Below are 13,686 nucleotides of genomic sequence, written 5' to 3'. Positions count from 1 at the left end.
TACTCCTCCTCAGAAATGCATTTTTTTAACAGTAGCAGTCAGTGTTGCCTGTAAGCTGAGCATTTGCGGGGAGGCTCCCAGGAGAGATCCAAATGCCACCAAGCAGAATACCCATAGTTTGCAGCATGTGCACCACCAGTAGAAATACATCTGCACATGCCTCCATGCACATAAAATTTATTCTGCACATGGATGGAAAAAATTAGAGGAAACACTGGTACCAGTCAACATTGTCTTTCTCCAGAAGTGCCAGTACAGCTTACAAAAGACAGAACTATGTAGCATTTTAAAGACTAACAAGATGGTTTATTAGGTGATGAGCTTTTGTGGGCCAGACCCACTTCCTCAGATCAATATGTGGAAGAAAATCAGCACAACCATATATATACCAAAGTGATACAAGAAAAAAAAAAAAAGTGAATGCACGTGAAATTGACAAATCAAATTTTAGAACAGAGTGGGAGTGAGGGGAAAGGTAAGTTTCTGTGAGGTAGTGACATAGGGGTGATAACTGGGGAAGCTATCTTTGCTAATTTCACCTGCGTTCACTTTTTTTTTTATTGTATCACTTTGGTATATATGGTTGTGCCGATTTTCTTCCACATATTGATCTGAGGAAGAGGGTCTGGCCCACGAAAGCTCATCACCTAACAAACCATCTTGCTAGTCTTTAAAGTGCTACATAGTTCTGTCTTTTGTTTCAGCTACACCAGACTAACACGGCTGCATCTCTATCACTATAGTACAGCTTACAGTACTGAGTCTGGGACATTTCTGAGTCCTAGTGGCACTCACCCACACAGCTTAGTTTCTAAGGAGAAAGACTCCAAAATTCTCAGAACAACCTACTTCTTTATAAAACATTATATTCACTTTCCTCTAAGTTGCAGTTGCTGGTGGAACACAAAAGCCTTCCAGGATTCAGTATAGATCAGCACCTTACATAAATAAGCCATGCAAAGGAATAATGTAGTAAAGAAATTTTACTGCATGATGATGTGAAACTTACTGATCCCAATGAAAAAAACCTGCTATAAAAGGGGGCTGCTTTGCCACAGTTTTTGGTTCTCATCCTGCCAAGACTGGAGCATCAGTGCAGACCAATAAAGCTCCTCCCTATCAATGGGAGGTGCCTGCCTTGAACTAATTTCAAGGCTTTCCTGTAGTGGGGATACACTATTTCAATTTTATAATGTCAGGAGTTAAATCAAATTTAGTTTGAGATAATCTTCTCATGTAGATATGTCCAAAGAGTAGGATTTGGGCTTGGGAAAAGAGTGATATGCGTTATGGATTTGACTGTCCCCCACATATCAGACTATATTCAGAGCAAAGCCCCACACTGTGGTCTTAAACGTCTGCATGTTGGAACAGGAGAGGTGACCAAACAGAATTTATGACGGCACAAGTCAGTAGCCTTGGGGAGGAAACGTATATGGTCATTACCAACTGCAGAAACCTTTCCCAGAGGATTAAAGTTAGACATTATTGAGGGCCTGTCCATCTGCTCCTACAGGACTTTGCAGGCAAGTCAACAAACTTACACGTTGAATATTGGAAAATGGATTGGTAAACAGAACATTGACTGGTGTGTGTATGGGTAAGCATATGATAGCTGTTTTACTATGATATTCTTAATAAACCCAGTGTATTCCCTCTTTCCCTATAAAGATCCCATGTGTTTCTTATAAGTACAGGCAGTCCCCGAGTTACACGGATCCGACTTATGTCGGATCCGCACTTACGAACAGGGCTTTTCTCGCCCCGAACCCCCCGGGCAGCAGGACCACCCAGACGCGCAGTGGTCCTGCCACCGCATCCTCCGGGGCGAGAAAAGCTGCTCCGGGTGTCCCTGGTCTGCTGGGGACCCCCCCAGCAGACCAGGGACACCCCGAGCAAAGCCGCAGAGGCGGCGGGGTCCCGCGCCTCCAAGGCTTTGCTCCGGGTCTCCCTGGTCTGCTGGGGGGGGGGGGGGGGGAGTAGCTAGTGCGCCCGCACCCCCCAGCAGACCAGGCTTTTGTTGTGGACGCCTGGGGTAGAGCAGCTGGGGTGCTGCCGGGTTGGTCCTGGGGGGACCTGCCGGGTTGGTCCTGGGGGGACCTACCCGGCAGCGCCCCAGTGGTTCTGTCCCAGGCTCCAGATTCAGCCGCTGTTGAAACTGATCAGTGGCTGATTCCAGAAAGCTAGGGGCAGAGCAACTCTGCCTCCAGCTTCCTGTAGTCAGCCCCTGGTCAGTTTCAGCAGCAGCGGCTGAATCTGGAGCCAGTTCCGAGTTACATACAAGTTCAACTTAAGAACAAACCTACAGTCCCTATCTTGTACGTAACCCGGGGACTGCCTGTACAGCATGAAGCGTACAAATCCTCAAGTGTTGGCAAGATGATTCAGCAACGTCATGGAAACTTGTGAGTAGGAGAAAGGCAACACATACAATTAAGTGAAAGATGACCAGAGGATGTAAATAAAATGCATAAAATTGCTGCTTTGGAGTAAAACCATAAATGGGGGAAGACACTCTGGCTATAAAACCTGACACTAGTATTTAAATGAATTATTCCAAAGTATTTTTAATTCCAAGTGCCACTAAAGATGTTTAATAGTAGTATAGTACAACAGAACTCATAAGTTCAACATTAAGGCTCCAATTCTATTTAATACACAAACTATATCTAGAGAACAGAGTCTAGAAAGTTCTCTAAACCCATGCAACTGAAGTATTAAGAATACAGGCATGCTCTGTACACAAAATAGGTAGCATATCAACTGCGTTGCTTCCACTAATCTCCAATATAATTGACACTCAAATGCTCATTAGCACAGTATAAAAATCCATACAGTATAAATATCTATACCAACCTCAATTCCACTTTGCCTGGCTAGTTTTACAGCTGTATTGTAGTAGCCACAGCGCAAGAGATGCTCCACCATCATGCGATCCATACGTTTTTTCTTCCACATATTTGCAGCTGCTGGCTGGTCACTGCTATGTTCTTTAAGGTGCTCAATCCTGCGTTTACAAAGTTTTGCACTCTCATCTTCAGCCTGGATAGATTCAACTGCCTACATTTAAGAAAGAATTGTCCAATTAAAATTAAAGCAATTTCAGCTTTACTGTATAATGTCTTTTAAATCAATATATAACTTTCACTGTACAATATGTAGAATATGCACAAAACAAACAATCCCTCTGTGCCAAAAAATTCATAGAATAGTCCATGAGATACATAAGGTTATTTCAGTAAGATAATTTTACCAGTTGCGTTGTATTTTTCTACACGTGTGCAGGAAATCTCAAAGTTGGGCCCAGCTTGAGACTTAAGTGCTACAGCAGTATACATCTTTAAGTGTTGACCTGAATTTATAAGGCTAATATATTACAGCTTGCCAATTATCTAACCAGAAGATACTTGTTTGGTTTTTTTCTTCCAAATTTGGGCTACAGAATCAGAGAATACAAGGAGCATAACCCCGACACTCACATTGAGGACAAAAGGAAATTTAAGATTTTTATTAAAAGAAATGAGTAATCAAAGCTCTAAATCAGAGCCACATAGAAGCAAGACAGTTACAGTTCCTGGTGGCAACATCCCTCGTCTAAAACGCTACTTAAATTAGCCAACTCACACCCTTCCTTGGAAACCTGATAGCACGTGACAGAGGACAGCTTCATTTCTGGTATACCCAGTGAGTTCAGTGGTCCAGTTTCCTCAAACCCAAACTGCTAGAGATGAGGATTAAGTGTTGAGTAGCTAATCTATGTACATAATACTGATTATCTCATCCTCAGAACCATTTTCTTTGGCTTAGATCACAATATCCATGTTCTGCGATAGACCTTGTGGTTACTGGCATGTTCTAGAACAGGGGTGGTGTGACGAGGCAGATATGCCCCGCACTGAAGGGGAGGGGGCTAAGTCACTGTGGGCAGAGGAAGTCCCGCCCTTCTTCCCAGACTGGGAACTCCAACTGCTGGAGCTGTATAAAAGCCAGGGGAGCAGCTCAGTCTGGGCCGACTGCCAGCAGGGCAGGTGGTCGGGCCAGAGCTCCTGAGCAGCCCCAGGAGCCACAGCTGCCACCACCACAGCCCAGGCAGCAGCTGCCGCAGCCCCAAGAGCCACAGCCCAGGCAGCAGCCGCCGTGGCCTCAGCAACAGCCCTGACACCAGGGATGGTAGGAAGCAACCCAGGGCAGAGGTTTGTCCCTCCGAGACCTCAGCACACTTCAGGGGGATGCACGCTGAGCAGGTAGTGGAAGTGTCCACTGCCAACAGGGCCCTAGGTTGGGACCCGGAGGAGCGTGAGAGCCTGGGTCCCCCTACCTCCCTGCCCTGCAAAGCTTGCTTCCCTGATAGCCAGGGGAGACTCACCAAAGGAGTAGGCCTCCAGGCCAGAAAATCTTCCAGAGGAAGACCACTGAACTTTGGGACTAGGCCAGTGGGCCGTATTTCCCCTGAGCAAGGGACACTCAACGGTGAGGTTGATATCACAGGGGTGTGTCCCTCCCCAGGACCAGGAGGATGCACCCCGTGACAAGTGGGCAATAATGTTTGATGGGGGGGGGGGGGGGGGGAAGGGCACACTCCAAGATTTTGCAAAGTGGCTGAGGGCCGCACTCTTCCATTATATTAATGGAGATGCGAGGTCTGGAATGGAGGTTGGGTTCATAAGGAGCTTGGGGTAAGGGACTGGGGTGCAGGAATGAGACTGAAGTCTGGGAGGAAGTTGGGATAGAGCAGGCGGTTGTGACCTTGTTCTAGCTAATCATACAGATACAGGCCTGTAGGTTCCTTGCATTTACAGACAAGTATATGAAGTAACATGTACCGAAATTATTCACTACAAAAACAAAATCAGACCAATACAGAAAACAGATGCTTATATATCTCAGCCTAGCCCTGTGGGCTACAAAATAGAAAAAATATAAATGTGATCACTGAAGTAGCAGTTGCTACCATGTCTTACTATGCAACTTCCCCCCCGCCCCCGGTTCTATAAACGTTTGTTTCCAATGGATCTTAACAGTGGAAACATACTGATCTTGCATCTCGTCAGCCATCATGTCCTCTTCCCCATACAGCTATGCTACTCTTCAGGAACCTAGTGCAGAGCAACCTGTATGACCTCTCCATTTTTGCTTTCTTTCATCCTCTTGCAGCAGTGGAGCTATGTACTGGCACTTGCATTAATGGACTCAGAGAATTTGATCCTTACAGCACTTTTCAACCAAGGACCTCACATCCATTTAGAATCAAGTCTCAGCATCCTTGTTAAAAATCAGTAGGAATTATCTTTATTCCATACTCGTTGAGGACTTCTGCAGAGGGTGTCCTGATTCCAATGCTCCTAGCAACATGGGTTTCCTGCTAGACCCTTTACCTACTGCTTTACGTTAATCAAGCCAGGACAAGTTTTTCCCAGCCACTCTTACAATATGCCTAGCTCACAGAGTCAGCACAATGAAAGCCTCTTTCCACAGTAATGCTATTTTTACCACATAATCACACACTTCTCTCCCGCCATCCTACCACAATTAGATGGCTGATTAATCATACTGCATACTTTAGTTAGCAATTAATTACAGCCACATTTGCAACTTAAGGCTAGGTACTTATGACTGCTACATATTATACCAGTCGCCCATTCAGATCCTACATAAAAAGTCAATGGGCACAACCTGCTTAAAGCCATTAATGGCAGTTTTGGGAAAGAATGGGAAAGCAGCATATGGAAGATGTACTGGTTTAACTTCTCTAGTTTTTTCTCCTGAAGACCCCAGTTTAAAAAAAAAAAAAAAAAAAAAAGTGTTTCACACTCTTACATGGAAATCCACTAAAAATGACAAGACTATTCATGGGAATGACAGTTTTGGGATGCCTCATCTTGGCCTTGTTAAGGCACTGCAATCAGTGCCTACTAAGTAAACTTCCCTAGTTCTTGACTGACCTAAGCCTCGCTTTAGTTCAACCTGTTATATTAACCCAAACATAAGGAATTAAGAATAACAATTATTATAAGAATTTTTTTTGAGAGAGAGAATGGTTCACTGTAACTGAGCTAACTCCCACTCATTAGGGAGTTTCATTTCTCCTACAGAATTTTTCAAGTGTAAGGTCTGAGACAAATTGAAAAACAACAAAAACCCGAAAACCTAAACAGACTCTTGTTAAGTAAGTTGTGACTGTAGTGTTCCCTGTAAGCTGGTGTTTGGGTGGACACCCAGGAGAAATTTAAATGCTGGCCAACATTCAGTAGCATGTGTTTCTACTGGTGGTGCACATCTACACCTGCCTTGGTGTACATAAAGTTTATTTCACAAATGGATGGAAATAAGAGGGAACATTAGTTGTGAGCACTTCCAATTTAGCAAAGGAGAGTATTATTAAAGAAAATACTTTTGACTTGACAAAAAAAGAACATATGGATCTGAAAAAATAACACTCTGAGGCAAAGACAATAAAAGCCGAACTCTATACAACTCACCTGAAAAGACGTATGCATCCCCTTGGTTGAATTTACCTTGGCACCAGAGCAGCCGCCACTTGAACCACACTTCCCCACAAGTGACACCCAGAACTTACCTCATCAACAAAATTGTAGCAGAGAGACTTAAGAAAGTATCAGTATCTTCTCCTAATAGCCCTAAAAAGAGGTTAAAGGGGTTGGTAGAGGAGAAATGCAGAATTGGGACTTCTCCCAACAGAACCAGTGACATGCACACCAGAGATGCCCTCAAAGAACTATACAATCATAGGGTTGGAAGAGATCTCAGGAGGTGATCGAGTCCTGTGCCCTGCTCAAAGCAGGACCAAACCCAATTAAATCATCCCAGCCAGGGCTTTGTCAAGCCAGGACTTAAAAACCTCTAGGGATGGAGATTCCACCACCTTCCTAGGTAAGCCAGTCCAGTACTTTACCACCCTCCTAGTAAATTAATTTTTCCCTAATCTCCAACCTAGATCTCGCCCCTACCCCACAACCTGAGACCATGGTTCCTTGTTCTGCTCTCTCCATCCTCTTTGGAACCCCCCTTCAGGTATCTGAAACCTGCTATCAAATTCTCCTCTCTTCTGTAGACTAAATAAGCTCAAATCCCTCAGCCTCTCCTCACAAGTCTTGTGCTCCGGCTCCTAATAATTTTTGTTGCCCTCCATTGGACTTTCTCTAATGCACCCACAATCTTTCTGTAATGAAGGGCCCAGAATTGGACGCAATACTCCAGATGTGGCTGAATAAAGGGGAATAATCATTTCTTTAGATCTGCTGGTAATGCTCTGCCTAATGCACTCTAATTTGCCATTAGCCTTCTTGGCTATAAGGACTCAGTATTCAGTCCTTCTCCAAGCTGGGCTGAAGTGAGAGAGATGGCTTTTCACAGCACAAAATATAGCAGTACACAGTATCCAGGAATAGGTGCATGTTTTTCCTGTAAGTTTTACCTGTCACAGGTCTGGGATCAAGTTAGGGATGCAAGAAGACTGGAGTAGTTGAAGCAGATTCTCCCAAAAACCTGCCCTAAGGTTGAACACATATCAAGCTTAACGTTCAGCAGCACCAGAAAAGTTAACTTTAATGGTTTCACTTTTGAAGAGTTTTATATCCAAGGATCTAAATTTTTATGTTAGCTGAAGAAGCAGAACTAAACTGGCAGGCTTTCAAACATTCTTGAGCTAATGACGGATATCTGAGTTCTGCTTGCAAAACGAATACTGATTTCTCATCCATACACGTTGAAGCAATTTAAGGAGAAATTAAGTATCATTACCTCCATTTTACAAATGGATAAACAGAGTCACAAGGAGGTGAAATGAAAATTGAAAACCAGTTGAAGTTCCATATTGGGAGCTGAGACTCTTTCTTCAATAAAGAAAGAAGAGTGTTCATGACAGGTAAACATCCGTCCACACTGTTTCAAGGCTCAGCCCTTAAGACTGAGGGGAGTGATTTCAGGGAGCAAAGTCTGAAAGGAGTGCGTGACACAAACAGCAGCTGCAGATCATTAGCGGTGACACTACCATGGAAGGAACCAGGAAGGGACTAGGGTTGCCAGATGGCTTAACACCCTGCCCCTCCCCCTCCCCCCCAAAAAAACACGGGGGGAAAAATTCTGTTGAGAAAAATAAAAGGGGGGAGACCAAAGTAGTTGAGCAAAACTTAAATTTAACAAAAAAACATGGACCCTTTAAGAAATGCCTTTGAGGCTTTTTGGCCCTAACAGGCTGACGGCGGCCAACCGTCATCTTGGCTTCCTGCTCTGGGCCAGTCAGCTTCCCTGCAGGACCAGGTAAGTACCAGTATTTGCTGAAAAAAAACCAGACAGGAGGCGAAAATACCGGACTGTCCAGGTCAATACCGGACACCTGGCAACCCTAGAGCGGAGCCGTGTGACGTAGACTTGGAGGGGAGCCATGGCACTGAGCTAGGCAGCAGAGCATGCCTGCAGGAGCTGGCACAGTCAGCCTGCCGCCTCAGCATATCCCTGGTATTGGAGCCGCGCGGAGCGGAACTGGCCAGAAAGGGGGGGGGGGGGAGAAGAGAGGCGTGGCTGGGAGCCGTGAGGCATGGCACAGAGCCAGGTGGCAGAGCTCCTGCAGAAGCTCATGGGGGTGGCCTGCTGGGACCCGGGGGGTGGGAGGGGAAGGGGAAGGGCGGAGAACCAGGAGCCGCGTGGCAAGGAGTCAAGCGGCAGAGCACGCCTGCAGGAGCTGGCAAGGGCGGCCGCATTGGCACGTGCACAGGAGCAGCAAGTTGAAAATCCCATGACAGACAGACAAGAACAGTGGCTGCTTAACAGAAAGATTGTCTCAAAATAAAAAGAATTATACATAGCATCTATAGAGACACAACACACTTGTCTGGAGTCTAACAAGGATTTCTGCTATCTGGCTTTAATACCAGAATTTGGGTGGAGTTCATTGCATTGACCTTGCTCTCAAATAGTTTTGGCAGTTTTTAGTCTAAGTGCCACAGAAATATTCAGTACGTTTTCATTAAAGTCAATATAATAAAGATTTTGGGCACAGTTTTATCCTCACTGCACTAATATGTATCAGAAGATACTTTAGGGTTCAGGGCAGGCATGTCAAACTTGAAGCCTACGGAGGGCCGCACAAACGAAAACTGAGAGCTTTCAGGACCACCAAAGAAAAGGTACTTCCATCAGAAAGAATAATGATTTGTTACTATAGATTATGTTCTAGGTATATTTATAATATTTTGTCAGGTCTTGTTTGAATGTAATACAATAATTTGATATGTACAATTGTTATTTGCATCCATGAAGACTGAGTTTAAGGTGCTTCCGCCCTCCCCCTCCCCCCGCTGTAACCCAATTCGCCTCCCCTCCCCCAGAGCCAGGCACCCTCTCCCCCCCGCTCTAACCTAATGCCTGGGTCCCGGAGTTGTCGTTGCCACCACCACACACTTCTCCCCCTAGGCGCTGGGACGCGTGCACAGAGCGGCCAGCTTGAGCAGTCTGGGCGCATGGCTCAGAACCAGCAGGAGCTGCATTTCTTTAATCCAAGAGCCACATGCAGCTTGAGTGCCGAGGGTTGGCCACCCCTATTATAAACAATGTAACCAGGTGGGCCGCACTTTGATAATTTATGAAGCTGTAGTTGCAAGCCACAAAAAAATTTGAATGGGCTGCATGCAGCCTGTGGGCCACATGTTTGACTAAGGTTACCAGGTAGCTTCAGAAAAAATACCAGACACACTTGATTGTGGGTGGGGACTGGCCAGGAGGGGAGCGGGGCTGGCTGGGAGGAAGTGCGGGGGCAGGGAGCAGGGCTGGTATGGGGGGAAGTCGGGGGCAGCGGGGCTAGCTAGGGGAGATCGGGGGGGCGTGGCTGGCAGGAAGCAGGGCTGGTCCGGGGGGGGGGGCGGGGACGGTCAGGGGTAGTGGGGCTGGCTGGGGGATATGGGGGCGGCAGCTGGCAGGAAGGGGTTGGGGAGGAGCGGGGCTGGCTGGGGGAGATTGGGAAGAGGAGAACCGACCGGCAGGAAGCAGGACTTGCTGGGAAGGGGTCGGGGGGGGGGGGAGCAGAGCTGGCTGGCTGGAGGGAGGGAAGAATTGGCCAGCGGGTAGTGGGACTGACCTGGGCACATGCAGATCCCAGGGCGCTGCCTGTCCCACGCACAGTCCCAGCAAAGCACAAGCGAGTCTGGCTACGGCTCCACAACACGGTTGAACAGCGCTAAGGAGCATGGACAGGTCTTCTCCTCCTCCCCAAGGCATCAGTCCTACGTCAGATGCAACCAGAGGCTCCCAGCACCTATCGTGCCCCGCCTCCCAGCCATGCCTCCTGTCCCCACCAGGCTTCCGTTGGGCGCCCAGCCGGAAAACCAGAAAATACTGGACACTGCACATGGCCAGTATTTTCTGAAGTTTTCTACTGGACAGAGGCCCCAAAAATTGGACTGTCTGGTTGAATACCAGACACCTGGCAACCCTAGACGGGACTTCTGACAGTCAGAAAGTGCAGTGTTCTCTCCATTCCTAGAAGTGTGAAAAGACCTGTTACATGTTCTGTGTTATTTTTAACCTTATGTATAGTTCTCTTGATTAAATAAACCTGCCCTAAGGATGTGGAATGTTACCAGAGTCCTTTGGTATTATGTAGACTGTCCTGCCCACTAATTTACAATAACCTTTAATCCACCTCAATAAGAGGTTTCAGACCTGTGCATAGGAGTTGAAGCCTGAAATACTATTATTACTGAAGATTTTCAATCTTTACATAGTCTTTGGACCAAACCTTTAGTCATAGTAAATTTACATAGCTCTTTTAGAGGTCATGGGGTTATACTGATTTACACCAGTTGAGAATTGGCTTTGTGTCCAAATTACATCTCAGTTTGTTGGATGTTTTTGTTTAGAATAAAGCGACACACTAAATCCTGTCAGACCTTGACTCAAGGTTTGAAGTTTGACGAGGTTTTCATTTGACTATCAGGTCAAAGTGACTCTCTTGGTTCTAACCATTCTCACTACTGAAATAATCAAGGCCAACAAAGGAGATATTCAGCATCAAGTCAAAGTTTGAAGGCAGGTCTACATTTAACATGCTGCACTGGTACAGCTGCATCACTGCAGCACTTCAGTGAAAACACTATTACACCTCTAGGGTAATTCTCCCGTATTCTCCTGTCACTGTAGTTAATCCACCTCTGCATGAAGATCAAACCTGAGACAGTCCCTACAAGTTCTTTAATCAAGGGGCTGTAGCAGATGATACTCTGGCAGCATCTCCTTCACATTTATGAGTAAAAGGCAGCATCTCTATTGGATGCAGCCAATGTCAGGTGAGAAAGTTGTCTCAGAAGGGCTGGTTCCAGGTATATACGTTGCTATTCTTCAAAGCAAAACCCCAGCCTGGTTATGGTCTATCATATAGACCACTGTTCTCTTTGTATTGCCGATTCTTTGTAGCACAAGATACTAACTAGGCTCTTTTCTAGCCTTATTATTTATACAAATTACATTCCAGATTCAGGCATATGTCTTGTATCTGATTTTTTGGGGAAGAATGTGCTTTAAAGCTATCAGAATAAATGTACAGATTGAAAAGGACATAGCTACCCATCTTTTCCTAGTGCTTTAGTCAAGGATAAAGTGTGCTCTTTTTGCAGTCTCTTCTACAGCTTTGTCGATGGCACTTCAGACCAGAACTTTAGCCGCTGTAAATGTACATAGCTCTATTAAAACTGATGGAGTTACACTGATTTATACAAGTTGAAAATCGGGCCCTTTGTGTCCAAATAACATCATCGATTCCAAAGCCAGAAGGGACCATGATAATTCATCTAGTATGAACTGCATAACACAGGCCACAAAGCTCCTCCAAACTAAGTCCTACAGTATATCATTTATAAACAATATCCAGCCTTGATTGCAAATTGTGCATTGGCAAAGTTTAAAACTGAAAAATGGATCTGTAGCTGGTGCTGATGGCACCTCCCCAACCTGCTAAAATGTACTGTTGACTCCCGGGGTGAAATCCCTTCTTGCCAACTTTCACCTGATGTAGAGAACTAGAATCTTTCCAGTTACCTGGCTGGACTGTTGTGAGCTCAGTTTATATGGGCATGGGACCATGCAGTAAATATTAGAAATATAGAACAACTGTTTTCTTGTCCAGGACAGGGAAGCTGCTTGTCCATGTTCTGTTGGTATATTTGGAGTCACTGCTACGTTAGAAGAGTCACTCCCCAACAGTCAGGCTTTGTGAGGACTATAGTCACATTAGATGCCATTTTGGCCCTCTGCTTGTTGTCAGAGAGACACAGAGTTCAAGAAGCTCCTGTATGTAGCATATATGAACCTTAAGATTGCATTTTATTCAGCTGAGTCCTGCTTTGGAAGTTCTTAAAGGGTGTAGGTATCCCAAACAATCTGTTGGGCTTGATTAGCAAGCTGCATAATGGAACTGCTGCCATGTATGTCTGGGGAATTGGATATCAATACATTTTAAAATGAGTATTTGGTGTCAGGTAGGACTGAGACTTGATCCATGCACTCTTTTCTTGGGCAATGGATTTCATAGTGCAGCATTCTATCAGATCCATAGGCATTAAGTTCAGTGATCTCTTGCTCTCAGACCTTGATTATGTGGAAGTTGGGGCTCTGTACTAGAGGAGCATCATCACGTTTCACAAGGCACTCCAACAAATAGAGGAGTCGGACAAAGTCAACCTCCAAGTTTCATGGCCAAAGAAACAACTTCACTAGCTAGGATCAGGTCCACCTGTAATTCAATCTCTTTGAATAAGGAAACTGTCAAAGCAGTCTCCAGCTGTTGCTATTTGGGTTCTATACTGACTAATTCCTCCAATTCTCACATGCAGCAAATCCATTGGACTGGTATTGCAGCACCTGCTATGAGTCATTTATGAGAAACATGCAATCAACATTTTAGCTCAACAATCAAGTCTGGAATCTATCCAAGCTTGATTCTCTATGTACTACAGTACCATTACAAAACATGGACACTTGCTCAGATTGAGCAAAGATGGAGGCTTGCCAAACAAAATACCAATGTTGTATATTGGGTATGAAGTTGAATGACTTCATTCCTCACACAGACATTTATGGTTGCGCTGTTTTATAGACCAGTGGGGCCACCACTGGTGTCTTACACTTTTCAGACACGTCACAATACGTTCCAGTGAACACTGCTCTCTGGGTGGCTTGTAACATCTGGGATAAAAATTTCTCCAGCCAAGAGGCAGCCCAAAGGCAGATGCACTCATTATATGGGTGCATCAAAGCTGTTCAGACAGTCTATCAAACCCTAGTGGAGCATAAAAACAGACCAAAAGGTGAAATGATTGCTACAACTCACTATTTAACTAAGACGACGAGGATGAAGAGGAGGGGAAAAGGTCTAGAATCCACCATGTTCTTTGGTAAATTGTTCAAACATGCATTCTGAGCAGAGGCTGAGGGAACTGGGCTTATTTAGTCTGTATAAGAAAAAAAATGGTGGGGGGGGGGAAGGTGGGGAGAATTGGATAGCAGTCTTCAACTAGTTTTTGTGGTCTTACAAATCACTATGAGATAGTGGAAATGGATACAAGAAGAAGTAGCATTTAGAAGGGACCCTGTTATTGTATCTTTAAGGAAAAGGGTGTTACATCATTTCAGAGATGGTGGGACAAGGCTGACTAGCCAGTAAGGAAAGAACTGAGA

At 45.2% G+C, this 13,686-nt stretch overlaps 1 protein-coding gene across 6 annotated transcripts in view; it reads right to left on the bottom strand.

Annotated features, from left to right (window-relative positions):
• Positions 1-13,686, bottom strand: part of MAEA (macrophage erythroblast attacher, E3 ubiquitin ligase) — a 118,372-nt gene that overhangs the window by 73,150 nt on the left and 31,536 nt on the right. For all 6 annotated transcript variants that reach the window (XM_006122904.5, XM_075930929.2, XM_006122906.5 and 3 more), the window contains exon 3: positions 2,857-3,060. In XM_006122904.5, coding sequence (XP_006122966.2) covers positions 2,857-3,060 — 204 coding nt within the window. The remainder of the gene's footprint in view (positions 1-2,856; positions 3,061-13,686) is intronic.

The sequence above is a fragment of the Pelodiscus sinensis genome, chromosome 4, assembly GCF_052426305.1.
Source record: "Pelodiscus sinensis isolate ZL-2025 chromosome 4, ASM5242630v1, whole genome shotgun sequence".
NCBI lineage: Eukaryota > Metazoa > Chordata > Testudines > Trionychidae > Pelodiscus > Pelodiscus sinensis.
The sequence above is the reverse complement of the archived record's forward strand: the minus strand, read 5'-3'. Positions and strand labels throughout refer to the sequence as shown.